This window comes from Hemiscyllium ocellatum, chromosome 17 (genome assembly GCF_020745735.1).
Source record: "Hemiscyllium ocellatum isolate sHemOce1 chromosome 17, sHemOce1.pat.X.cur, whole genome shotgun sequence".
NCBI classification, from domain to species: domain Eukaryota; kingdom Metazoa; phylum Chordata; class Chondrichthyes; order Orectolobiformes; family Hemiscylliidae; genus Hemiscyllium; species Hemiscyllium ocellatum.
Genome location: NC_083417.1, coordinates 61,465,436 through 61,493,244, shown reverse-complemented (window position 1 = coordinate 61,493,244; position 27,809 = coordinate 61,465,436). Strand labels below are relative to the sequence as shown.

Here is a 27,809-nt window from a genome sequence, read left to right as displayed (position 1 = left end):
AATATAGAAGCAGGACATATAGAAAAAACTTTAATACCATCAAGCAGAATCAACATGGTTTTGTGAAATGAAAATTGCGCTTTAACAAATTTATTAGTGTTCTTTCAGGATAAAACAAGCAGGGTGAATAAAGGGTTATGAGGAGATATTGTAACATTAAATTTCCAAAAGTCACTTGGTAAGCTACCATAAAGGAGGTTACTATAATAAGAACTTATGTTATGGGGGTGCTTTATTAGCATGGATAGAAAATAGGCTAAATAAAAGGAAACTGAATCAGGTTAAATGGTGCATTTTCAGACTCACTATCCATGCTTACGAGTTGCAGATGGCCATGGTACAATAGCACTGCTCACAAGACTGCCTCCAGAACTGCATCCCAGTTGAGAATTGCAAACAAGTGGATATCGATCTCTCACCTTAAGACTGATAGATAAATTGTGTTTCTTAAGACTTTCTTAATCTTCCAATGTGAGGCTAAAAAAAACCCTCGAAATATGGACTTGTAACTTCTCTACTTAAATTATTACAATTTTAGATGCAGGAAGCTTTCATAAGCATATATTGAGACAAGAGAGTCTTTTAGTCTGGAATGGATCAGTAATACTTTCATTAAGTTGAATGTAGCTTTTTACTGTTCATACATTAAATAGATAAATATAATGTCACCAGCATGAAAATTAATCAGATTCATCATCGTTGATACATTGCCTGTGGTTATCATCTTCCTCCTCTGAATTATCTTCACTATTCCAATAACTTTCAGATGAATCCTCATCTGGGTAATCATTCCGCCAATTATTTTCTTCATTTTCATCATCCTCATCCTCATATGCTTCATCTGCAATCATTTCATCGACAACCTGTAACAAGCAACATTACATATTGTACTCAGAACATAACCAGTTTGTATAACATTTCCCAGGTTACAAAGATGTCTATTAGTCTGCACACAAACACTCAATGCCCAAGGGCTATTGATTACAACAGAAAACGCAGAATCACTACACAAACTGTCTTCAGTTGCTTATTTTTAGAATTCACACTTAGGATGGTGTTTTGACATACTGTCTTGATTGAAGACAACAGAAACATTTGACTGAATAATTATTATTAAAGTAACTTTGAAAGCAAAGACAAAGGTAGACTGCATAACTCACCAGTTCATTCTCTTCATAACATGGCATCACTGACAGAATACCCTGAATTTCATCTCCTGTAATGCAGCTGTCAGTATAGTATATGTCATAAACATACTCCTCCATATTCTCTCGATGCTCTGTTCCTGGACCAGAGTCTGACACCACAAGCTTCTCTCGGATCATTTTTACAGAATTACACAGAATCTCAGTGTCATCCTGCACCAGGTCAGGATCCTAAAATGGAACAAATCTTGAATGTAAAATGATGGGCTGACCTGAAATGATTATTCATTGAAGAAAACATTTCAGTTACAGTGGCATATAACTGATTATAATGCCTCATTCCTGATGAGCGCCTGATCCCCAAAACATCGATTCTCCTGCTCCTTGGATGCTGCCTGACCTGCCGTGCTTTTCCAGCATCACACTCTCGACTCTGCTCTCCAGCATCTGTAGTCCTCACTTCCTCCTATATTAATGCTTTGGTACACTACCGACCGCAGATCGCCTCCAAGTTACATACCATTCTGACTCAGGATTACACCACCGTTTCTTCACTGTTGCTGGATCAAAGTCCTAGAGTTCCCTTCATAATAGCACTGTGGGTATTCCTGCTCATGAGGACTCCAACAATTTATAAAGTCAGCTTACCACCTTCTCCAAAGCAATTTGAAAAGGGCATTAAATATTGGCCTATGCAGTCACACTGGAGTTCAAAAAGGGGTAAAATCACCTAAGGATATTGTTCTTATAGCTACAAATTCTGTCCTTCCTGTTAATGTCTCTTCTTAATACATTTTGTTAGAACATGATGGCAAAGTGTAACTACCACAGGGGGCAGGAAGAATGGAAAACAAGGACATCACATACAAAGCTGATGAACAGGGAAGAATACTATCAAAACTATGCAAAGCTCCTCACTGTTAATGCAATAAAACAGCAGCTCTTTTTTGCTAAACAGTGTATGGGAATCAATTAAATTCCAAACCACAGCAAACTTGGTTTTAACTGTGACCGTATGAGCCGGTACTCTCGATAAACCAGCAAAAATTATAAGACTTAATACTGAAAGTTCACTGAATTATCATGATCTCTACAATGTGGCAGTAGTCAGCTTAAGGTGCGAGTGAGAAGGCTCCCTGCAGGTAAGTTTTATTTAAGGCAAGTTTACATTATTATCTCTGATTGGTGCTGTAAAAAATGTAACAGCAATGTGCATTACTTCATGTGTGTTTTTACATTGATTGTGTGGACCTCTTAATCAAACGGCACATCCCTGGTCCTGTATGTGCTGGTTTGCCATAATTTCACACTATTCCACAAATAGAAATGAGAATGCAAGCATGATCATACCTTTCCTCATGTATTAGTTCCAAATTAGGACATGCTATAGATCAGATGTATCAGATTCTTTTTTAATTCACTCCAAGGATGTGCACATAACTGGTTGGGCCAGCATTAAATGCCTATGCTGTTGCCCTTGAGAAAGTAATAAGCTATCTTCTTGAACGGCTGCAGTGCATTTGCTGTAGATAGATCCACAATGTAGTGACAGAGCGAGATCCAGATTTTGACCCAGTGACAGGTAGGGAACATATGTCCAAGTCAGAATGTTGAATAGCTTGAAAGAAGTCTTCCCATTTATCAGCTGGTCCTATCCTTCCAGGTGGTAGTGATCATGGGTTTGGAAGGTGTTGCCTAAGGAACCTTGTTGAATTTCTGCAGAGCCACTAGTAGATGGTGCACACTGCTGTTACTACTTGGTGGTGGAACAAATGGACCAATGGCATCTATTGTCAGGCTGATTGACATTTGATCAAAGCCTGAAACAAACACAGAAACACAGGAAGTAGAAGCAAGAATAAGGCATTTTGAGCCCAATCATGGTGGACTGTCCAACTCTCTGGGTAAAGGAACTTTGCTTCATCTCAGTCAATCCTTAGACTGTGATCCCGAGTTCTGGGCTCCCAGCCATGGGGAGGATCCTTCCTGCACCTATTCAGTCTAGCCCTATTAGAATTTTATAGGTTTTTATGAGATGGCCCTAATTCTTCTGAACTCCAGCTAATAAAATCCTAACCTATTCAAAGTCTACTCACATGCTCCTCACTGTATTGAATATGCAGCTCCAGCCCCTTACTAACCAGCTGAGCTGAAAATCATTTCCTTTCACAGCATATAAAGTACATTGAGATGTCGGGCAAATTTGTCCCCGAAACACCTGGGAAAATTCAATCTGGGGGACCCAGTCAGGAAAATGTCACCTTTATAAACAGAATGGAAGGTCAATTCTCTCCTGTCCTTGCTGCTGACAGTTTCACCAATAAAGAGTGAAGAAAGGGAATGGGCTAAGAGCCAGTCACCTTTTAGTGGAGGCTGGGAGAATAAGCCAGAAGCCCCTTTTTTGCTGTGGCAGCTGAGCAACATATCCAGGGTTTTAGGAAAAAAAAACATCTAAGGGTTGTGGAGTGACAGGGAACCTGTGGAAGGCTGGCAGGCTTTGAGGCAAGAAGATGTAAATGCTAGGCAAGACAGGGAGGCTGCAAAGGGATCAGGGAGATGGAAGCTTCAGAGATGGTGAACAGCAGGGGAAGCTGCGGGTGATAGTGGGAGAGAGAGGGGCTGCAAGTGGGAGTGGGAGAGAGGGAGGCTATGGTCATGGGTTAAGGAAGCCTGCAAGGGAGATGGAGAAGAGAAAATAAAGTGGCAAAGAAAGGAAGAATCATACAAACATTTAAACCTTTCAACAAAGGGACACTCATCTAACTGGGAGGCAGGAAAACCTGAAAACACTAATGAATTATAGCCTAAGGCTGCATATCTACAAGAGGAGGACAAAGGCTGTGGATGTCATTTTAAAAAGCATTGTGTTAATTGTTAAGTTTAAGCCAAGTTTGAGATCTGAGACAGTAAGGAGGATACTAACTATCTGGTTAAAAAATGTTCCAACTTCGAGAACTTGTAATGGAAATTCATGAGCTAGCTCTCAACAGTCTGGCAAGTGTGTTGAGTTTTATTTGTTCTTTTGAAAATGACCTTTTGTTGCCAACTTATGTCTAATTAAATATTGTGCTTTCTAGGGAATCAATACTTTCCCTGTATGTTGTGGTTTTAAATTTAATGGGACGGTTGAAATGGAGGAGATTCAGAAATCATTTTATTCTATTTATGTGAATCCATACATTAACACAAATACAGCAGGCAATGTTACCACTTGACTGCATCACCCAACATTAGTTTGAGAGAATGAAAACATAATGCCTGAAAACCAACAAGTAGCCTTGGAAATTTTTTCAGAAGAATCAGTTGAAAATAATTGTGCCCCACTGTGTATTCTAACTTGATCCGTCATCAACTCAACAAACTTGTGGCTATGGAAGGTAGCAATTACTCCAATATTAAACCAACCAGAATCCTGCTTTCAACCTCATTAACATATGACTTCTGTTCATATAGCACTTACAAGATTTTTTTTATGTTTGACTATTTTGAGAGTTCTTTGAAGATACACGAAGCAATATGAATAATGGGGATCTGGCAGATAAAATGTATCTGGACGTCCAGAAGACATTTGATAAGGTACCACACAAGGCAAGTTCAATGAGTTTAGCAGTAATTTATTAGCTTGGATTGAGGATTGGCTAAGCGCCAGAAAGCACAGTCAGGATAAATGGCCTTTCTCTGCTTGGCAAGATACCACAGGTTCAGTCCTTGAGGCTCAACTATGATTTGGATGGAGGGTATAACATGCTATAGCCAAATTTGCAGATGACACTAAAATAGGTAGAAAGTACGTTGCAATGAATAAATTTTCATCTAACCTTTCCATATCCATTTGTATGTGCCAATATCTGCCAGGTGAAGCTTAATCTGGATAAGTGTAAAATTATCCACTTTGGATGGAGGAATGGAAAGGCAAATTATCTAAATGGAGAGAAATTTCAGAGTGTTTTGATGCAGAGGAATGTGCATGCCCTTGTGAATGAATTGCAGAAAACTATGCAGGTACAGCAGGTGTAAGGAAGGCAAATGGAATTTTGGCATTTATTGCGAAAGGAATGAAGTATAAAAGTGGGTAAGTGTTGCTGCAACTGTACAGATCATGAGTGACTCTGCAACTGGAGCAGTGCTTTTAGCTTTGATGCTCTTGAGAAGGGCTGGAGTTGTACTGGAGACAATTCAGAGGAAGTTCATTGGATTGACTCCACAGATGAGAGATTTGTCTAATGAAGAAATATTATCTGGGAGATAGAAGGGGAGATCTAATTGAGGAGAAAGTGAGGTCTGCAGGTGCTGGAGATCAGAGCTGAAAATGTGTTGCTGGAAAAGCGCAGCAGGTCAGGCAGCATCCAAGGAACAGGAAATTCGACGTTTCGGGCATAAGCCCTTCATCAGGAATGAGGAAAGTGTGTCCAGCAGGCTAAGATAAAAGGTAGGGAGGAGGGACTTGGGGGAGGGGCGATGGAGATGTGATAGGTGGAAGGAGGTCAAGGTGAGGATGATAGGCCGGAGTGGGGTGGGGGCGGAGAGGTCAGGAAGATGATTGCAGGTTAGGAGGGCGGTGCTGAGTTCGAGGGAATCGACAGAGACTGAGATGGTTGGAGGGTTCCCAACCATCGCCAGAACCTAACAACATGATGGTTGGAGGAAGAGCGCCTCATCTTCCGCCTGGGAACCCTCCAACCACAAGGGATGAACTCGGATTTCTCCAGTTTCATTTCCCCACCCCCCACCTTGTCTCAGTCAATTCCCTCGAACTCAGCACCGCCCTCCTAATCTGCAATCTTCTTCCTGACCTCTCCACCCCCACCCCACTCCAGCCTATCACCCTCACCTTGACCTCCTTCCACCTATCACATCTCCATCGTCCCTCCCCCAAGTCCCTCCTCCCTACCTTTTATCTTAGCCTGCTGGACACACTTTCCTCATTCCTGATGAAGGGCTTATGCCCGAGAGATCTAATTGAGGAATACAAGATATTAAAAGGGATTGACAAAGTAGATGCAGAAAGGATGTTTTTTCATGTAGGGCAATCCAGCGCAAAAGGTCATTGCTTTAGGATAAGGGGGTGGCAGACTTAAAACAGAGGTGGGGAGAAATTACTTATTTCCAAGGATCATGAATCCGTGGAATCTGTGGGGACAGAAAGGTGGCTCAGTGGTTAGCACTGTTGCCTCACAGCGCACAGGATCCGGGTTCAAATCCAGTCTCGGGTGACTGTTTGCATGGGATTCCTCCGGATGTTCTGGTTTCATCCTAAAGTCCAACGATGTCCAAGTTAGTGTGGATTAACCATGCTAAATTGTCCAGAGTGTTCAGGGATATACAGGTTAGGTGCATTGGTCGCAGGTAAATGTAAGGGAATGGGTCTGGGTGGGTTACTCTTCGGAGGGTCGGTGTGGACTTGTTGAACTGAAGGGCCTGTTTCCACACTGGAGGAACTCTGTGAAATTCACCACCCTTAGACACAGTGGATTCTGGGACTTCGACAAATTTAAAGAAGAAGGTAGACAGATTTTTAAAATTAGAAATGGGTTGAAGTCTTATGGAAAGAGGGTAGGAAAATGGATTTGAGGTAGAGATAAGGTCAGCCATAATTGTATCAAATGGCAGAGTAGACTCAAAAGGGCTGGATTACCTACTCCTAGTCCTAATTTTTATTTTCAGAATTGTGCAGATGAGAGGCAGAGTGGAATTAATTGAAGAGAACGCTGGCCTAGGTAGATCATGGCAATTGGCCTTTCTGTACTGTTTGATCCAACTATTCACTGAAAGCAGAAGTTAACAGATAATTTCACAAGTACCTGGCCCCACCTTAGAAAGTTTATGCTCAGAGTCCTCTTGAAAAGTATGAAGTTGTTCATCATGCTGGACAATATCAAACACTTGGATTTCTGCTGCAGATTCAACGTTGTCTTTGTTACATCGAAAGGATGCTTCCTTTAAGACAAGAATCATCAAAATGTATTTCCAAAGGAGTTATGAACTTCTGTTCAAAACAATTTAACCTAGATCAGAAATATATCAATGCACCCCACTGGGTCTCAGTACTGCTGAAAGACTACAGAACAAAGTTTACATAAGCCATTTCTTCAGCTTATTTTCTTCATTCCCTTCCCTCCCATACCATTCCCTCCTCTCCCTGTCATCTTCCTTTAATTCTCCCAAATAAGGAAAACTAATTCCAAAATATTTCATCCTTCCAGAGTAAAATACTTTTAATTACTAACTAATTAACTGACTTAAATCATTATAAAAAGCTTTTCTCTGCATCTTATCCAGAATGTCATTCCAACTCCAGGTCATTCTTTACATTAATAATTTCTGATTAATGCTTAAGTTTTATTACAATAATTTGAATGTTATCCTCCATAATCATCTTTTCTGTGCTATTATATGTTTAACATGTTTACAAAATTCCCTTTCAGTAGCTGCTTTTCATAGCTGAAGACCTTACTTTCTCTTCAGACAATTCAATCCTAAAAAACAGCCCGATATCTGTTTTCTGACTTTCCACAGTGCCCACATTATATCAGATTACCTACTATTACCTTGCTGCAGGAGGCATTAAAATTTGGTCAATGACAAAAAAGAATGAGCTCAGCTGTCAACTTCAGTTCAAGTGAAACTAGTGATCTATGAACAGGTCAAACTGAATGCTAAATTACAATTCACTTGGCTTTTGTGAATTCTTTAGCTAAAACAGGGTGAAGAAGAGGACAATGGTTGGCTTTCTACTTATTTCTATTTAATTTCTTTCAAGCCAGAGTGTGCAGGTTTACGGATATGAGATTCAGATAAGTTTAACTGGAAACCACACATTCACTCCACAGTCACACGGGCTCTTTGACATTCTGTGCCTGAACACAAGAATTTCTGCTCACAGATGATGCTGAAAGGCCATTGCCAGCCATTTAAATGTATTCTGGCATGACAACATCCAAAAGCAAAAATAAGAGTAACCTAGGGAACAAAAGAATGATTAATGCAGCAGAGCTTCTTATAATTCACAAGCAGCAGATATCAAGAGAAGGGAATTGCCAGATTACTGGTAAACAGTTATTTCCTTTTACAACAGTGTCTCATATCAACTTCTGCTCATTAGGCAAGCAATTTTTAATGTAGTTGTCTTTAATAAGAGCCACTATACATTACCTCCCAGCTATCTCCATTTTGTTCACACCGATCTCCAGAGGTTTCTGCTCCAGGCTGGTGCGCACACTTCACATCATCTGACTGAGATTCAGAAAACTCGGTTGAAAATTTTGTTCTATGGCTAGCAATAACTTTGTACCGATTCTTCTCACTGGCTGCCTTGCGAGATGCTCGTGCACACATCTGGACACGCCGAACACTGGTGTCAGAAGGTTTAAGGGCCAGTAAAGCTTTGTCTTTTGAGAGTACTGCTTTCACAGGAGCATCCTACAGAAAAAGTACAACAGATGAATCCTCACATAAAAGTGGTTTCAGCAAATGTTGGACAACAAATATAAAAACAAAGTGCTGAAGAAAAGCAGCTGGTCTGACAATGCCAGTTAAGTAAAGGGGTGTCTGTGCAATCGCAGACAGTCACATCGAAGTCCAAATGTTAGTTGCTTTTCTGTCTCCAACAATGCTGTTATATTTGCCTTCCTTTCTACAGCAATTTGAGTTCATTGTCTCCGCTTTTACTAAGCTTGTAACAGCATTTTTTTAAAATTGCTTGCATGCAAATTAATTCACATCCAAGTTCAGGAGCTCACTGTTCAAAATAGTCTTTATTTAATAAGTAAAAGAGAATTTTGATTTTGACAGGAGAAAAAAAAATTATGCAAGCCAACACCATAAAGTCATAGGAGATGTACTGCATGGAAACAGACCTTCGGTCCAACTCATCCATGCCGACCAGATATCTTAATCTAATCTAGTCTCATTTGCCAGCACCTGGCCCACATCCCTGTAAATCCTTCCTATTCATATCCCCATCCAAATGTCTTTTAAATGTTGCAACTGTACTAACCTCCATCACCTCCTCTGGCAGCTCATTCATATATGCAAAACCCGCTGCGTGAAAAAGTTGCTCCTTAGGTCCCTTTTATATCTTTCCCCTCTCACCCTCAACTTATGCCGTCTACTACTGGACTCCCCTACCCCAGGGAAAAGACTTTGTCTATTTACCATATCCATGTCTCCCAGGATTTTATAAACCTCTGCAAAGTCACCCCTCAGCCTCCGACGCTCCAGGGAAAAATCCCAGCCTATTCAGCCTCTCCCTGTAGCTCAAATCCTCCAGCCTTGGCAACATCCTTGTAAATCTTTTCTGAGCTCTTTCAAATTTCACAACGTCCTTCTGATAGGAAGGAGACCAGAATTGCACGCAATATTCCAAAAGTGGCCTAACCAATGTCCTGTACAGCCTCAACATAACCTCCCAATTCCTGTACTCAATACTCTGACCAATAAAGGAAACAATACTCTGACCAATAAAGGAAAGCATACCAAACACCTTCTTCATTATCCTATCCACCTGCGACTCCACTTTCAACAAGCTGTGAACCTGCACTCCAAGGTCTCTTTGTTCAGCAACACTCCCTAGGATTTTACTATTAGGTAAATAAGCTCTGCTCTGATTTGCTTTTCCAAAATGCAGCACCTCGCATTTATCTAAATTAAACTCCATCTGCCACTCCTCAGCCTGTTGGCCCATCTGATCAAGATCCTGTTGTACTCTGAGGCAACCTTCTTCGCTGCCCACTACACCACCAACATCTGCAAACTTACTAACTATATCTCCTGTATTCATATCCAAATTATTTATATAAGTGACAAAAAGTAGTTGACCCAGCACCGATCCTTGTTGCACTCCACTGGTCACAGGCCTCCAGCCTGAAAAACAACCCTCCACCATCACCCTCAGTCTTTTACCTTTGAACCAGTTCTGTATCTAAATGGCTCCAAATATCCAATCTCCCTATATTCTATGAGATCGAACTTTGCTAACCAATCTCCCACGGGGAACCTTGTTGAACGCCTTACTGAAGTATATATAAATCACATCCACCTCTCTGCCCTCTTAAGTACTACTCCTACTGCCTTTATACTCTAAGGATTTACTCAATCTCTCCTGTCTATACCTGTCATATGCTTCCTTCTCTTTACTAAAACATCAACTCCTCTCAACATCCAGCATTCCCTACACCTACCAGACTCTCTTTTCACCCTACCAGAAATATACTGTCTCTGGACTCTTGTTATCTCATCTCTGAAGGCTTCCCATTTTCCAGCCATCCCATTAGCTGCGAACACCTGCCCGCAATTAGCTTTTGAAAGTTCTTGCCTAATACTGTCAAAATTAGCCTTTCTCCAAATTAGAACTTCAACTTTTAGGTCTGGTCTATCCTTTTCCATCACTATTTTAAAACTAATAGAATTATGGTTGTTGGCCCCAAAGTGATCCCCCATTGACATCTCAGTCACCTGTCCTGTCTTATTTCGTAAGAATAGGTCATGTCTTGCATCTTCTCTAGTAGGCACATCCACATACTGAATCAGAAAACTTTCTTGCACATACTTAAACTCCTCTCCATCTAAAGCCTTAACAGAATAGCAGTCCCAGTCTATGTTTGGAAAGTTAAATTCACCTATCATAACCACCCTATTATTCTTACAGATAACTGAGATCTCCTCACAAATTTGTTTCTCAATTTCATTCTGACTATTACAGGGCCCACAATACAATCCCAATATCGTGATCATCCCTTTTGTATTTCTCAGTTCCACCCAAATAACTTCTCTGGACATATTCCCAGGAATATCCTCCCTCTGTACAGCTGTAATGCTATCCTTTATCAAAAACATCACTCCCCCTCCTCTCTTGTCCCCCCACCATTTCTATTTTTCCTATAGCATTTGTATCCTGGAACATTGACCTGCCAGTCCTGTCCATTCCTGAGCCACATTTCTGTCATTGCTATGATATCCCAGTCCCATGCCCTGAGTCCATCTGCCTTCCCTGTTAGGCCTCTTACATTCAAGTAAATGCAGTTTAATATATCATCCTACCTTATTCTCTGCTTTGTCCATGACTGTTTGACTTGCTTCTTTTCCCAACTGTACCAGTCTCTGATCTCTTTCCTCACTATCTCTCTGGGGCCCACCTTACTAGTTTAAATCCTCGCGAGCAGCTCGAGCAAATCTCCCTGCCAGTGTATTAGTCCCTTTCCAATTCAGGTGCAATCCATCCTTCTTGTACAGGTTGACCCCAGAAGAGATTCCAATTATCCAAAAATGTGAATCCTTCTCCCAGGCATCAGCTCCTCAGCCACGCATTAATCTGCTCTATCCTCCTATTCCTACCCTCAATAACTTGTAGCACCGGGAGTAATCCAGGTATTACTACCCTTGAGGATATCCTTTTAAGATTCCTGTCTAACTTCCTATATTCTCCCTTCAGAATTTCATCCTTTTCCCTTCCTATGTCATTGGTTCCAATGTGTACAATGACCTTTTGCTGGTCCCTCTCCCCTTTGAGAACATTCTGCACTCAAACATTCTTGATCCTGGCATCAGGGAGGCAACACCATTCTGATTTTTCACTGCTGGCTGCAGAAATGTCTGTCTGTGCCTCTGACTTAAGAGTACCATATCACAATTGATTGCTTGTAACCAGACATACCCCTCATTAATTAGAGCCTATCTTGATACTAGAAACTTGTCTATTTGAACTACATTCCTCTGAAAGTCCATCACCTCCTACATTTTCCAAAACAGCATTCTTGTTTGACTGGTAACTCCAGTTAGATTATTTATGGCAAAATGTTTCTCTAAATCCAGAAACCAGGTAGCCACGGAAGCCAAACGTCAGGCCTTGCTCACTTTGTAAATGAAGCTACATACAGGATCACAGGATATAAACTTCCCCAGTAATATTGCAGAAATAGCTTAAAACATCCTTTCAGCTTGTGATTTTTTTTTACATAAAAGGGAACTGCAAAGGAAAATATTTTCTCAAAACCTCCTTCACCTTTAATAATTTCAATAATTTCAGTCAATGGTTCTCATCAAGATTGCACCCCAGTCCTCTTGCAAATTTCACTTCATTGTTTCTTCAGGAAGTAAATAAAGCTGCTATGCTTTTTCATGTCAAACATCTGAGCAACCATAAAACCAGGTATTTTATTGAATTAGTGCTGAAGATGTGTTGCTGGTTAAAACACAGCAGGTCAGGCAGCATCCAAGGAACAGGAAATTCGACGTTTCGGGCCAGAGCCCTTCATCAGGAATGAGGAGAGGGTGCCAGGCAGGCTAATATAAAAGGTAGGGAGGAGGGACTTGGGGGGAGGGGCGATGGAGATGTGATAGGTGGAAGGAGGTCAAGGTGATGGTGATAGGCTGGAGTGGGGTGGGGGCGGAGAGGTCAGGAAGAGGATTACAGGTTAGGAGGGCGGTGCTGAGTTCAAGGGAATCGACTGAGACAAGGTGGGGGGAGGGGAAATGAGGAAACTGGAGAAATCTGAGTTCATTGAATTGCCAAAGTATGATATAATGGAATCAGGTAGTACAATATTGATGTATAATGGTTACAACATGCCTACGATGCAGATTCCCATTAAAATCTTACCAGGCACATCAACAGACATCCTAAAATTACATACATACTTTCTCAAAAAGGAAAAATTTCCTTCTTTAATGATGTGCTAGCATTTATTCATTTTATGGTGACTCCAGTAATGTCACTATTGGGGAAATGCTTAACCATATTGATGGAAATAGCAAGTTGGCTTGGGTACTTGATACCAGTATGCAGGAGGGGACTGTATCCCAGGTCAAAGAAGTGATTTATGGAAGAGGTTAGGTGTGGGTGCAATTTACAGGAGAATGGAGAGTGACTGCAGGCAGATCCCAATCCCAGGAGCCTTCAACAAAGTGGTGAGAGGCTGCCCTCTGGCTCAGGACCACCAGAACATTGCTCATATAAGAATCTAAACTCAAATAGCTGCTGGGTATGATTCTACTGCCAAAGCTCCAATGTTTCTGTACTGGCAGCTGCTTGAAAATTCCAACATAAAACAGCGCGAACACTAGAGAAACTCAGACAATTTGGCAACGTGCAGAGAGAGAAACAGTTAACGCTTTCAGTCAAATACTGTACATCGCTTCTTCAGAGCAGTTCTGAAGTCAGAGCTATAGGGAGAGGCGGAACAGGCTATTTCCCCTGGAACATTGGAGTTTGAGGGGTGACTGTGTCAAAGTTTACAAAATCATGAGGGGTATGCATAGTGTGAATAGCCAAGGTCTTTTCCCTGGGGTGGTGGAGTCCAGAACTAGAGGGCATAGGTTTAGAGTGAGAGGGGAAAGATATAAAGGGGCAACTTTTTCACACAGAAGGTGGTACGTGTATGGAATGAGCTGCCAGAGGAAGTGGTGGAGGCTGGTACAACTGCAACATTTAAGAGGCATTTGGATGGGTATATGAATAGGAAGGGTTTGGAGGGATATAGGCCGGGTGCTGGCAGGTGGGACTAGATTGAGTTGGGATATCTGGGTCAGCATGGACGGGTTGGCCTGAAGGGTCTGTTTCCATGCTGTACATCTCTATAACTTTACTCGAAAAGTTTACTCTATTTCATTTCACAGACACAGTAATTTGCTTTTATTGGACAGCAGCTGAACACCGTTTTTCGTCAATAAACACTTTTGCCCCAAACAACGAACCAATTCTGACCGGCCTTACCCGACTGCCAACGGTGGCGGCCAACTTGAAAAGGGTCCGCACAACATGCTGCCCACAGTCAGGCTCATCGGCCGCATCGGCAGCTCGCAAACGCTTGCAGGCGAGGAGGAACGCCTCGGCCGGCTCAGCACCGCGTTTCCGTTTCACCCGCAACACGGCAGCCGCCATGACAGCGTCCACAGATCCTGATCCGCCAACTCCCAGACCCCGCCTACACCCAGACCCCGCCCACCGACGGGGGTGTTCTCCGCTCAGACCCCGCCCACCGACGGGGGTGTTCTCCGCTCAGACGCCGCCCACCTCAGACCCCGCCCACCGACGGGGGTGTTCCCCGCTCAGACTCCGCCCACCTACGGGGGTGTTCTCCGCTCAGACCCCGCCCACCTCAGATCCCGCCCACCGACGGGGGTGTTCTCCGCTCAGACCCCGCCCACCTCAGACCCCGCCCACCGACGGGGGTGTTCCCCGCTCAGACTCCGCCCACCTACGGGGGTGTTCCCCGCTCAGACCCCGCCTACATCCAGACTCCGCCCACCGACGGGGGTGTTCCCCGCCCAGACTCCGCCCACTGACGGGGGTGTTCCCCGCTCAGACACCGCCTACATCCAGACTCCGCCCACCGACGGGGGTGTTCCCCGCTCAGACTCCGCCCACCGACGGGGGTGTTCCCCTCTCAGACCCCGCCTACACAGACTCCGTCCACTGACTGGATGTTACTGCCCACTCAGACTCCGCCCATACCCCCGAGTCCCCCGCAGGGTGGCCACGCCCCCCCTGTAACACTGTCACGCAATAGCCCTGCCCACTCCTATGCGCCGACCGCAGGATAGCCCGGCCCCACTCTGACCCTGCTCACAGTTCTACATGAATGCATGCAATTTTTGAGCAAAGGACAATGTAACCCTGAAAGTACAAATTCACCCCACAAAATATATGTGTGCACGTGGGTCCTTGTCTGTGTGTCTGTCTGGGTTGGGGGTTATGAGTGTGAGAAAGTGTATGTGTGTAGTGAGTGCAGAGTATCTGAAGTCTGTGAGGGGATGCATGTGTTAGTGTGGGAGTGTGTGTGTCTGTAAGGGTGCGTGTGCACGTCTGTGTATATGGGAGTGCCTGTGTGTGTGAGTGTGTGTAGGAGTATCTGAATGCGTGTGTAGTGCAATGGTGGTCACCTGTAATGTGACATGAACCCAAGGTCCCGGTTGAGGCCCTCCCTATGGGTACCGAACTTAGCTATCAGCCTCTGCTCGGCCACGTTTCACTGCTGCCTGTCCCGAAGTCTGCCTTGGAGGATGGTCACCCAAAGGTCTGAGGTTGAATGTCCTGGACCACTGAAGTGTTCCCCAACGAAACTCCTCCAAAAGCTAGTGTGCTTCCAATTAAACCTGTTGGACTATAACCTGGTGTTGTGTGATTTTTAACTTTGTACACCTCAGTCCAACACCGGCATCTCCAAATCATACCCGCTTACCGAGCCCCATGTCCAGTCATTAGGCCCACAGGCCCCGCCCACCTACTCTACCCCTGCCCCATAAGTCCCGCCCACAGACCGAAAACCCACCCTGCTCACAGGTTGCGCCCAGAGATTCCGCCTACCCTGATGCCCATCCGCATCCACCCTCTGCCAGGCACCTTGCCCATTCGCCAAGACACCGCCCTCCCCAAACCCCAGCTTACACCAAACAGAAAGGAAATTGATGGCGAGACTCAGCTGGTCTGGCTGCATTTGTGGGGAGAAGACAAAACAAAAACTGCAGATGCTGGAATCCAAAGTATTCAAGCAGGAAGCTGGATGGACACAGCGAGCCAGGCAGCATCAGAAGTCAATGTTGCAGGGTTTGCCTGACCTGCTGTATTCATCCAGCCCTCTGATCATCTACTGTGCGGGGAGAAAGCAGAGTCCAGTCACCCTTCTTCAGAACTTCATCCCACTCCCCATATCCCTGGCCCGTGTTTGAGATACCATCCCCCAGTAACCCACCCAGACACTATATTTACCCTTGACTAATGCACCTAACACTATGGGCAATTTAGCATGGTCAACTCACCTGACCTGCACATCTTCGGACTGTGGGAGGAAACCCACGCACACACGGGGGGAATGTACAAACTCCACACAGAGCAATCCAAATTGTTATGTGCCAATTAGGATTTAGTAAAATGAAATTATAGAAAATTTGAAAACAGAAAACATGAGTTGGATCATGGGGCAGCACAATGGCTCAGTGGTTAGTATTGCTGCCTCACAGCGCCAGGCGACCCGGGTTCGATTCCCATTCTCCCCGTGCCTGTAAGGCTTTCCTCCGGGTGCTCCGGTTTCCTCCCACAGTACGAGGATGTGCAGGTCAGGTGAGTTGACCACACTAAATTGCCCATAATGTTAGGTGCATTAGTCAAGGGTAAATATAGTGTCTGGGTGGGTTACTCTTTAGAGGGTCGGTGTGGACGTGCTGGGCAAAAGGGCCCGTTTCCATACCGTATGGAATCTAATCATGTCACACCTTGCATTTTGTTTTAAGATTTACTTTCCCAGTGATAGGTGTCATCAACAAAGCCACCTTTTCTCTCCACAATTCTTTCAGAGCTTAAGGTTTGTGTAAAGACTTGTAACTCAGGTGCCAGTTGTCGTGGTTATGTTCATGGAGCTGGGAAATTGATGTGCAGACATTTTGTCCCCTATCAACATGACATCTTCAGTATTTTGGAGTCTCCTGTGAAACGCTGCTGTACTAGAATCTATTTGGTTCCATTCCTGCTACTTCCAGTCCCGGTTGTTCATTGTAGTGGCCTGTATATTGGGTTCCGGTCAATGTGTTTGTTGATGGAGTCTGGCTGAGTGCCATACTTCTAGAAATTCTCTGACTGTCCTATGATCGTTGTGTTGTCCCAGTCGAGTTTGTGGTCCTTGTCATCTGTGTATATGGCTTCTAGGGACATCTGTTCTGGGGATTGGTAGCTAGTTGATGTTTGTGGATACAAATTGTTAGTTGTCTACCTGCCAGTTCTGTATAGTGTTTCATGCAGTCTTTGCATGGAATCCTGTAAATTACATTAGTCTTGTACATAATGGGTATAGGGTCTTTTGTCCTGGTGGGTTGTTCATGGGCTGTCACGAACCTGAGTTGTCGAAATCTGGCTGTCAGTTCCGAGGAGAAAGTGAGCACTGCGGATGCTGGAAATCAAAGAGTGTGATGCTGGAAAAGCACAGCAGGTCAGGCAGCATCCAAGGAGCAGGACAGTTGATGTTTCAGGCCCTGCATTTCGGGATTCCTGATGAAAGGCTTATGCCCGAAATGTCAACTCTCCTGCTCCTCGGATGCTGCCTGACTGGCTGTCAGTTCTGAGATTTTTTTTAATGTAAGGTAGCATTGTAGTGAGTGAGGTCATGGCATGTCCTTGTTGCATCGTCTGTCTCTTAGGCATCTGCAGATGAAGTTGTGTGAATACCCATTCTTGGTGAATACTCTGTAGAAGTGTTCTTCTTCCCTTCATAGGTCTGGAGTGCTGCAGTGTAGCCCTTTTGAACAAGGTCCTAATACAGCTTCTTGTGTGTGTGTATGGGCGGTTGCTGTTGTAATTCAGGACTTGGGTACGTGTGTGTGGCTTTCATGCAACCTTCTGTGTTCTTTGTGTCATCACATCCAGGAATTAGAGTTGATTGTTGGTTTCCTCCTCACTCATAAATCTGACCCCTGTGAATATGGTGTTGATAATCCAGTGTGTTCTCAATTTCTGTTCTTTTAATGATAGCAAAAATGTCATCTACGTATCTGATCCAGAGTTTGAGCTGGATTTGTGGTAGGGCTGTTTGTTCTAATCTTTGCATCACTGCTTCTGCTATGAGCCCAGAAATGAGTGACCCTATAGGTGTTCCATAGATCTGTTCATATATTTGGTTGTTGAATCATCAAACACAGGTCTAGTAGTTTTAGGATGAAGTCCTTGTTGATAGGTTCCCTGTCGTATTGTCTGTGGAGGTTGGCTATTGTCTCTTTAGCTAGACTTTTATCAATTGAAGTGAACAGTGCCATTACATCAAATGAGACCATTGTTTCACCCTTGTCTATGTTTATGTTCTTGATGTTGTCTAGGCATTCTTGTGATGACTGTATGGAGTGTTTGGATCCACTAATGTTTTAGTTTGGTTCATCGCTGTTTGGCTACGACTATTATAGCCGTGAAAATAAGATCTTCACTTTCAGTGGTGATCTCAGCACATTACAGATACCAATTCCAAACTTCTACCTCCTTCGAAAACTCCACAAAGTAAAAACAAAAAATGTTGAAGGAAGTCGGAAAACGTGTGGAGTTAATGTTTGGAGTCCAGTACAACTCTTCTTTTGTACTTAAAACAGAAAATAGTTGGAAAACTGATGACAGTACTTGTGAAGCGACAAACAGTTAGATTTCATTTTAGACTTCTAGCATCTGCAGTATTTTGCATTTATTCTTCAAAGAAGTGTCCTGGTGTATCCGTGTATCACTGCCACACCGATTTAGAATCATAGAAACCCCACAGTGCAGAAAGAGACCATTCAGCCCAGAGTGTATACCAATCAACATCCCACTCAAACCCAATCCTTGTAACCCTGCATTTACCACAGCCAATCCACCAAACCTGCGTATCTTTGGACTGTGAGTGGAAACTGAAGCACCCAGCAGAAACCCATGTAGACACAGGGAGAACATGCAAACTCCATACAGACAGTCACCCAAGGCTGGAATCAAACCCAGGTTCCTGGCCATTATGAAGCAGCAGTGCGAACTACAATCACTGTACTGCCCAGCAAATTTATTTAATCTTAAACACTTCTTTTCCTCCCCTTCTGCAGTAACCCAAACCGCTACTTTTCACATACCCTGTGTCATTTTAACAAGTTTTCAGGTCTTATCCACCACTTTTTCACTAACATCCAATCACTCCATACACCATTCCCCACTTTAATGACTGAGGGCTCATCCCTCCTTTCTTGAATGAAGTTGAATCAGTCCCCATCCACCACCACCATCCTCACTCTCACCGAGTAATTTATTTTTTAAACCGTTGAATTACCTTAATCATTGCAGGACTACCTCATGGGTCCACCTCTTCCTGTTCTTTTGCAGGAAATGTATAACTTCTTATTCTAATCCTACTTTTCACCCCCAATTAACACTGATGATTGTATCTGTGCAATTTCCTGCTCTCACCAAAAACTTGAAAACTCCATCAACTTGCTTCCGATTTCCACCATTCTCTCACCTTCATATCGTCAATCTCCAACTCGTCAATTCCCATGTGGAATTTCTCTGCCTCCATTTTTATGGACTGTTCAGCAGGTAATATTCATTATGAGCCCACTGACACCCACAGCTACTTTGACTACGATTTCACACAACTTGTCCCTGTATGGATTTCAGCCCAGTTTCACTACATTTGTTCTGATGATGCAGCCTTCCATAACAACGCTTCTGATATACCTTGCACTTTCTCGATAAGTCCACTCCCCTCATCCCCCCACAAAACTTGACAGGACCTCAACCATATCTGAACTATTTCTTGCACTTTTGCTCTCAACATTTACTGTCTTTCCCAGAAATACAATAGGATCCCTTCGGCCTACCCTTCAACACAAAACCTTCCACATCAAAAACTCTCCCCCTAACCTGTTTTCTCTGTGACACTCCGCCTACTCTTCAATAACCCCTAACACCTCAAAGCTTTTCCATTCACCTACTTATGCAATTACTATGCAAGTCCAATCAGTTTAGAAAAATGACCACAAGTTGCTGGTGGCTTCTCGTTTTAATTCTCAAGTTTGCTCTTACACACACATCTCATGGTGCAATCTCAAGGTGCAATCTTTTCAATAGGCACTTTACATTATCTCAACTCATCAATTTCAATAATTTCACAACATGAATTCTGTCCTCCTCAACCTTTTATTAATATGGCAATATTAATCTCATTTTTCATGCATTTGCCTTTCAATATTCTTTCATGCCTAACAATCTGAACAAATCTGTTTTTTTTCACAATAGTAAACATGACTTTCCTTTTGCACCATTAGATCTTCTGCCAGTTAATCCCTCCCACCCTCCATCCTATCATTTGTTCTCCTTACCCATCCCTTCCACTTGCTTAAAACATTCCTATCATAATTTTCCAAATGTTCTTGGCTTGAAGTATTCACCATTTCTCTCATTCGTCAGACAATTCCATTATTTTCTGAAATATAATCGAATGATTCTGTAGTGGATGTCAGGTGGCCCCTATTTAACTCTGACAACATTAGTGATCCAGGACATTCTGCCTCGGATCTTCGGGTGACCATCCTCCAAGGCAGACTTTGGGGCAGGCAACAACGCAAATTGGCCAAGTAGAGGCTGATTGCCAAGTTCAGTACCCATGGGGATGGCCTCAACTGGGACCTTGGGTTCGTGTCATACTACAGGTGAGTCCACCACACTATACACTCACACATACAAAGTGCACACGTGCACAAACACACTCCTACAGACCCACACACCCATGCAGACCCTCTCTCATACGCTCACACATACACACCCAATCTCACCCTAACAGACATATACCCCATTACACACACATACACATTTTCTAACAGACACACACAATCCCATACACACACCCACATGCACACACTCAGTATCTCCTATGCATGTACACACAGGTTTGTGGGTGAATTTCAACTTTCAGAATTACATTTTATTTTGCTCAAAAACTGCATAAATCCATGTAAAATTCTGTAAATCCCATTTTAGAAATAGAATCATGCTGACCTAACACTGGGAAACAGACAATCTTTAACTTCAGGGTAAAAACAAGGACTGCATATGTTGGAAACCAGAGTCTAGATTAGAGTGGTGCTGGAAAAGCACAGCAGGTCAGGCAGCATCCGAGGAGCAGGAAAATCAACGTTTCGGGTAAAAGCCCTTCATCATAGACTTTAACTTCACACCTTCAATGCATTATCTGAGTTGAAATGGCACCTATTGTTAAAAGCTATCTTGAGAATATAATTTTAAAGAAGTTCTGGGATTTACATATGAAGGAACTGAAACTGACACAATCGTTCTAAAAGATGAAAGACTCAAGTTAAATTTGTTTAATATTACATTCCATGGCACTGCAATCCTGTTGCTCTGAATTCTGTGTCATGTGATTCTGCGCCACAACCACCTGATGAAGAAGCAGCACTTCGAAAGCTAGTACTTCCAAATAAACCAGTTGGACTATAACTTGGTGTTGTGTGATTTTTAAACTTTATCCACCCCAGCCCAATACTGGCACTTCCAAATCAATATTAGCACTAGTTACAAGCGATGACAAATAAGTTTGGACTAAAATTGGTGATTATAAACATGGAGTACAGATAGGGCATTCTATTTTAAGCATTCAGAAATATTCAGAGAATGGTCTCAAATAATAGGGCTCTTTTATTCATAGAGTTGTAACTTTGTGCTGCAAGGAAAGACGTTTCAGTCCAACCAGTCCACACCGACATAATTCCAAGCTAAACTAGCCCCATCTGCCTGCATTGGCCCTTATCCTTCCAAACATTTCTTATTCATGTATTTATCTAAATATCTTCTAAACGTTGTGACTGTTCCTGCATCCACCACTTAGAGTCATAAAGTCATTGAGACGCACAGCATGGAAACAGACCCTTCAGTCCAACCAGATATCCCAACCCAATCCAGTCCCACCTGCCAGCACCCGGCCCATATCCCTCCAAACCCTTCCTATTCATATACCCATCTATATGCCTCTTAAATGTTGCAATTGTACCAGCCTCCACCACATCCTCTGGCAGCTCATTCCATACACGCACCACCTTCTGTGTGAAAAGGTTGCCCCTTAGGTTTCTTTTATATCTTTCCCCTCTCACCCTAAACCTATGCCCTCTAGTTCTGGACTCCCCGACCCCAGGGAGAAGACTTTGCCTATTTATCCTATCCATGCCCCTCATAATATTGTAAACTTCTATAAGGTCACCCCTCAGCCCAAGCCTATTCAGCCTCTCCCTATAGCTCAAATCCTCCAACCCTGGCAACATCCTTGTCAAGCTTTTCTTAACCCTTTCAAGTTTCACAACTTCTTTCCGATAGGAAGGAGACCAGAATTGCACACAATTTTCCAACAGTGCTAAACAATGTCCTGTACAGCTGCAACATGACCTCCCAACTCCTGTACTCGATACTCTGACCAATAAAGGAAAGCATACCAAACGCCTTCTTCACTATCCTATTTACCTGCGACTCCACTTTCAAGGAGCTATGAACCTGCACTCCAAGGTCTCTTTGTTCAGCAACACTCCCCAGGACTTTACCATTAAGTGTATACATCCTGTTAAGATTTGCTTTCCCAAAATGCAGCACCTCACATTTATCTGAATTAAACTCCATCTGCCACTTCTCAGCCCATTGGCCCATCTGGTCAAGATCCTGTTGTAATCTGAGGTAACCATCTTCGCTGTCCACTACATCTCCAACGTTGGTATCATCTGCAAACTTCCTAACTGTACCTCTTATGCTCGCATCCTAATCATTTATGTAAATGACAAAAAGTAGAGGACCCAGCACCGATCCTTGTGGCACTCCACTGGTCACAGGCCTCCAGTCTGAAAAACAACCCTCCACCGTCACTCTTTGACTTCTACCTTTGAGTCAGTTCTGTATCCACATGGCTAGTTCTCCCTGTATTCCGCGAGATCTAACCTTGCTAATCAATTTCCCATGGGGAACTTTGTCAAATGCCTTGAGACATGACTTCCCACGCACAAAGCCATACTGACTATCCCTAATCAGTCCTTGCCTTTCCAAATATATGTACATCCTGTCCCTCAGGATTCCTTCCAACAATTTGCCCACCACCTGGCTTGTCCTTATCACCCTTCTTAAACAGTAGCACCACGTTTGCCAACCTCCAGTCTTCAGGCACCTCACCTGTGACTATCGATGATACAAATATCTCAGCAAGAGGCCTAGCAATCACTTCTCTAGCTTCCCACAGATTTCTAGGGTACACCTGATCAGGTCCTGGGGGTTTAATCCACCTTTATGCATTTCAAGACATCCAGCACTTCCTCGTCTGTAATTTGGACATTTTGCAAGGTTTCTCTACAGTTGATATCATTTTCCACAGTAAATACTGATGCAAAATACTCGTTTAGTACCTCCCCCATTTTCTGAGACTCCTCACAAAGGCCACCTTGCTGATCTTTGAGAGGCCCTATTTTCTCCCTAGTTACCCTTTTGTCCTTAAGGGATTTATAAAAACTTTTTGGATTTCTCTGGAAGCTCACTCCACACACAAATGACTCTGTAAAAAAATGTCATCCCTGATGTTGCTTTTAAATCTTTGTCCTCTCACCTTCAAAATATGCCCCCTAGTCATGAAACTCCCCACCCCACCCAAGGGAAAATACTCTTAGCATTTGTCGTATCTATATCTTTCATGATTTTATAAACCTTTATAAAGGTTACCTCTCAGCTTCCCACGCTCCAGTGAAAAATGTCCCAGCTTCTCCTTATAACACAAACCCTCCATTCCCAACAAAATCCTGTTAAATCTTTTCTGAACCCTCTTCAGCTTAATAACGTCCTTCCTAATACAGGGAGACCAGAACTGCACACAGTACTCCAGATGAAGCCTCAATGTCCTATACAACCTCAACATTATGTCCCAACTCCTCTACTCAAAGGTCTGAGCAATGAAGGCAAGCATGCAAAATGCCTTCTTTAATCATCCTGTCTACGTGATGCACACTTCAAAGAATTATGTACCTGAAACTCTACTTCTCTCTGTTCTGCAAAACTACCAGTGGTGAACGTGAGGACTGCAGATGCTCGAGATTAGAGTCGAGAGCGTGGTTCTAGAAATGCACAGCAGGTCATGCAGCATTCGATGAGCAGGAAAATTATGATTCAGGCAAAAACCCTCCATCAGGATGAAGAGCTTTTTCCTGAAACGTCGATTCTCCTGTCCTTCGGAAGCTGCCTGACCTGCTGTGCTTTTCCAGCACCACACTCTCAACACAACCCAAGGTCCAATTTGTAACAAAGTCCTACCTTTGTTAGTTTTCCCAAAATGCAATATCTCACATTTATCCAAATTAAACTCAATATGTCAACTGATCACAGTCTCTTTGTAATCTTAGATACCTTCTTCACTGTCCGCTATACCACCATTTTGATGGCATACAAACTTATTAACCATACATTATGTCATTTATGTAAAAGAACACCCAGCACCAATCCCTGTGGACACCATTGGAAATGGGCCTCCAATTGAAAAACAACCCTCCACCACCATCCTCATTCTTGAGATGTGAATTTTGTCAGGAAGGCCAGCCTTTGATGTCTGCCCTCAATTGCCTTTTATGGTGTCGGCATGTGTAGGGGGGCTGGGGTGAGGAGCAGGGGGAGAGAGAGAGAGAGAGAGAGCCGGAAAAAAAAGAGAGTGAGAGATGAAAAAATGTTTTCTTAAAACTGCTGCAGGATGTAATGTTAGGGTAGGAGATTGTGTTCCAGCAACAGCGAGGGTTTGTTGATATTGTTCCAAATCAGAATGTTGTGTGGCTGGAGTGAAACTAGCACATGATGTCACATCCATGCACACTTATCTTTCCACATGGTAATGGTCATGAGTTTGGAAGCTGTGGCACAAATGTTACTTACATGAATATCCATTTTATTTTTGTGTTTTTAATAGGAAAAGAACGGTTTCAAAAACCAAGGATTAGTGAATGAATACTGCTGCTTTAAAAGCTGATCACCCCTCAATCATTGTTTGTTCAGTTGCCAGTTCAAGCAGTAAAAGTTGCAAAACCTGGAGCCAAGTGTACAGCCAGACAGAGATTCAGCCAGCAACAAGTAGCTAACTTGCCCACAAACCAATGATGAATTAATTCTGCCCACCAACGACTATGCAATTGATGTGCAGGTAACTGAGAAGTTTGGGACAGTGAACTAGAGGGAGAGAATCTCAGCGCTCTACCAGTTTAGGAGCTTTCTCTGTTCTCCACAGTAAAATGACGCGGCCTGAAGAAAAGTTTATTTTTCCTCCAGCAGTTGCTGAATGCTGTGACTTTAATTAACAAGTCAGCGATCGTTCATTAGTGGGAATCAGCCGCCTGCAAACCAGTGAAAGCATCTGGCGAAAGAAGACCAGGAAACAGAGTTCTGAGCAGCACAAGAACCACCTCAACAGGGTCTGTGAAGTAATCATTGAGCTGATTTCCTGGGTTTCCCTCCATTCTTGAAGCCTGTTCTTTTCTCTTCCTGTTAGTGAGTGAGTGAGTGAGAGAGAGAGACAGAGTGTGTTTTTGTCTGTTTAAAGGGAAGTTTATATGAGGTTAGAATTTCAATTTGTGGGCGGCACGGTGGCACAGTGGTTAGCACTGCTGCCTCACAGCGCCTGTAGACCCGGGTTCATTTCCCGACTCAGGCGACTGACTGTGTGGAGTTTGCACGTTCTCCCCGTGTCTGCGTGGGTTTCCTCCGGGTGCTCCGGTTTCCTCCCACAGTCCAAAGATGTGCGGGTCAGGTGAATTGGCCAAGCTAAATTGCCCGTAGTGTTAGGTAAGGGGTAAATGTAGGGGTATGGGTGGGTTGCGCTTCGGCGGGTCGGTGTGCACTTGTTGGGCCGAAGGGCCTGTTTCCACACTGTAAGTCTAATCTAATCTAAAATGTTTACCTGTAACAAATAGTCATTCTTACTTAATATAGAAATCTGGTCCATGCTTTCTGTCAACCTGAGTCAGAGAGGGAGAGGTTAATTGTGTTTTTCTACATATTCTAATTTTTGTGAGGACTCAGGGAATAGCAGGACTTGATTCCCAGCATGTCAATCCAGTGAGGCATAACGTTGTCTTTGATCAGCCCAAGCCTGAATTGTTTTCCAGGGATTACTACATATGGACAAAAACTGCTTCAGTTTCTCAGAAGCTGTGAAATGGTACCGAACATTTTTTTTAAACTGGCAAGCAGCCTTACCTGTGACTTACTGTTGGAAGGAAGGTCATTGATTAAGCAACAAACTTAGTGGGCCTAAGATATTAACCTGAAGGACACCCGAGTCTGAGGTGATTGGCCCCCAATAATTACAACCATTCTCCTCTTCACAAAGTATGGCAAGAAGTGAATGTTTTCCACCCAACTCCCACTGATTTCACTTTTACTTGGGTTCCTTGATACAGGCAACATTTGACTGAATGCAGTATGTCAAGGGCAGTGATGAGACCTTTTGAACTTGGCTCTCTTGCATAAGCTAACTACAGTTAAGGAGGAAAACATCAAAGCACAAGGGTAATAGAAAAAGAGATAATTCATGGCAGAGGAAGTAAAATTTAGATAGTGAAAGAGAAGGGGAGAATTTTAGGGAAAATGTAAGAGGAAGTGCTGAAGGGTCAGGCTTAAATTCTATCTTTACAAAAATAAAGCAAGGAAACAAAGTACTAATTTGAATAAAGGGACATGTGGATGTGAAGAAAACTTGGTTTTGTGCATGATAGGAAAACACCAAGTATTGGTAGAGAATACAGAATCTCGACAGTGTGAAAACAGGCCATTTGGCCCAACAAGTCCACACTGACCCTCCAAGGAGTATCCCACTCAGACCTATTCCCCTACCATAATGCACCTAAACTACACATCCCTGAACACAATGGGAAGTTTAGCATGGCCAATTCACCTGACCAGCACACCTTTCGACTGTGGAAGAAAACCGGAACACCCAGAGGAAAGCCACGCAGACACAGGAAGAATGTGTAAACTCCACACAGACAGTGGCTCAAGTCTGGGATCAAACCTGGGTCAGTGGAGCTGTGAAGCAGCAGTGCTAACCACTGAGTCACTGTGGAAAACAGGGACGAGAATAGTAAGGGGATAATAATATTGATACTTAATAAGGGGGACCTTATTAATAAATACTTCAACATAAATATATTTATACAGATACTGGTGTTAACTAATGTCTGTTTGGATTACAAAATAATGAGACAGTTATGACCATACTGGAAACATTATTGGCTACCACATAATGGATTGATGAAATTTATAAGAAATTTTAGCAGGAACCATCATAACAGTCAAGGTTTCTTTCAGGTATCGAAACCTTTCCTTAAATTGAATGTCAACCAGTAGGATGAAACAGCATATGACATAGTGGTCAACAAATCATGTCCAAAGAACCTGAGGGTAGCAGAATAGGAATAGGCAAAAGTGAGGACTGCAGTTGCTGGAAACCAGAGTTTAGATCAGAGTGGTGCTGGAAAAGCACAGCAGGTCAGGCAGCATCCAAGGAGCAGGAAAATCGACGTTTCAGGCAAAAGCCCTTCATCAGGAATCACTCCTAGTCTGTAGCCTTGCAGGCTACAATACATCAGGTATAACTTCACATTTCCTTCTAAATAACTTGAGGGTTTCCATCTCAACAGCCACACTCTGGTTTTTTTTCCTATGAAGCCTGTAATCCTGTTATCATCATCATCTGACATTTTTTCTGGTAATCGACCTATCTGCTGGAGAAACAGGGCTTCCTGATACATGCTATTGAAACTCATTATTTTTCACGCCTTAATTAAGTCACCCCTCTTCTTCCTTCGTTTCAAGGAAAAAACTCCAGCCTATACAATCTTTTCTCACAGTTGCAATTTTCAGGACCTGATAACATTCTCGTAAATCTCTCCACAGTATTTACAGGTTTGGTACTCTTCCCATATGTGATGATGAGATTTCTACTCAAAATTCCAGCTATAGCCTAATCAGTGACTACATACTTCCAGAATTAAACCCCTGCTTTTGTTCAATACCTTGCCAAATGAAGGAAAGCATCCTATACATCTTCCTTAATGTCTTGTTCATCTGCCTCTTTCAGAAACCCGTGGACATGCACTCCAAAATCTCTTACTTCCTCTAAAAGATCCTCCAGTTTATTGGATATCCTCTAGTTTTGT

At 43.2% G+C, this 27,809-nt stretch overlaps 1 protein-coding gene across 1 annotated transcript; it reads right to left on the bottom strand.

The window, feature by feature from the left end:
* Window positions 1-65: 65 nt before the first annotated feature.
* On the bottom strand, window positions 66-14,074 carry slc7a6os (solute carrier family 7 member 6 opposite strand). The gene is made up of 5 exons (XM_060837814.1): window positions 13,855-14,074; window positions 8,298-8,564; window positions 6,957-7,082; window positions 1,161-1,376; window positions 66-863 (listed from the first exon to the last, which is right to left on the bottom strand). Exons 1-5 carry the CDS (start codon window positions 14,020-14,022, stop codon window positions 681-683), a joined length of 960 nt encoding a protein of 319 aa, XP_060693797.1. The 5' UTR covers window positions 14,023-14,074; the 3' UTR covers window positions 66-680.
* Window positions 14,075-27,809: the final 13,735 nt, after the last annotated feature.

What these genes read in the sequence shown, in the direction of transcription:
- slc7a6os (XM_060837814.1), bottom strand. Translation starts at nt 14,022, where the DNA reads ATGGCGGCTGCCGTGTTGCGGGTGAAACGGAAACGCGGTGCTGAGCCG. An exon ending in CCGCCACCGTTGGCAGTCGG is followed by an intron (nt 8,565 to 13,854) that starts GTAAGGCCGGTC and finishes CTTTTTCTGTAG; the next exon opens with GATGCTCCTGTGAAAGCAGT. An exon ending in AAAATGGAGATAGCTGGGAG is followed by an intron (nt 7,083 to 8,297) that starts GTAATGTATAGT and finishes CTTGTCTTAAAG; the next exon opens with GAAGCATCCTTTCGATGTAA.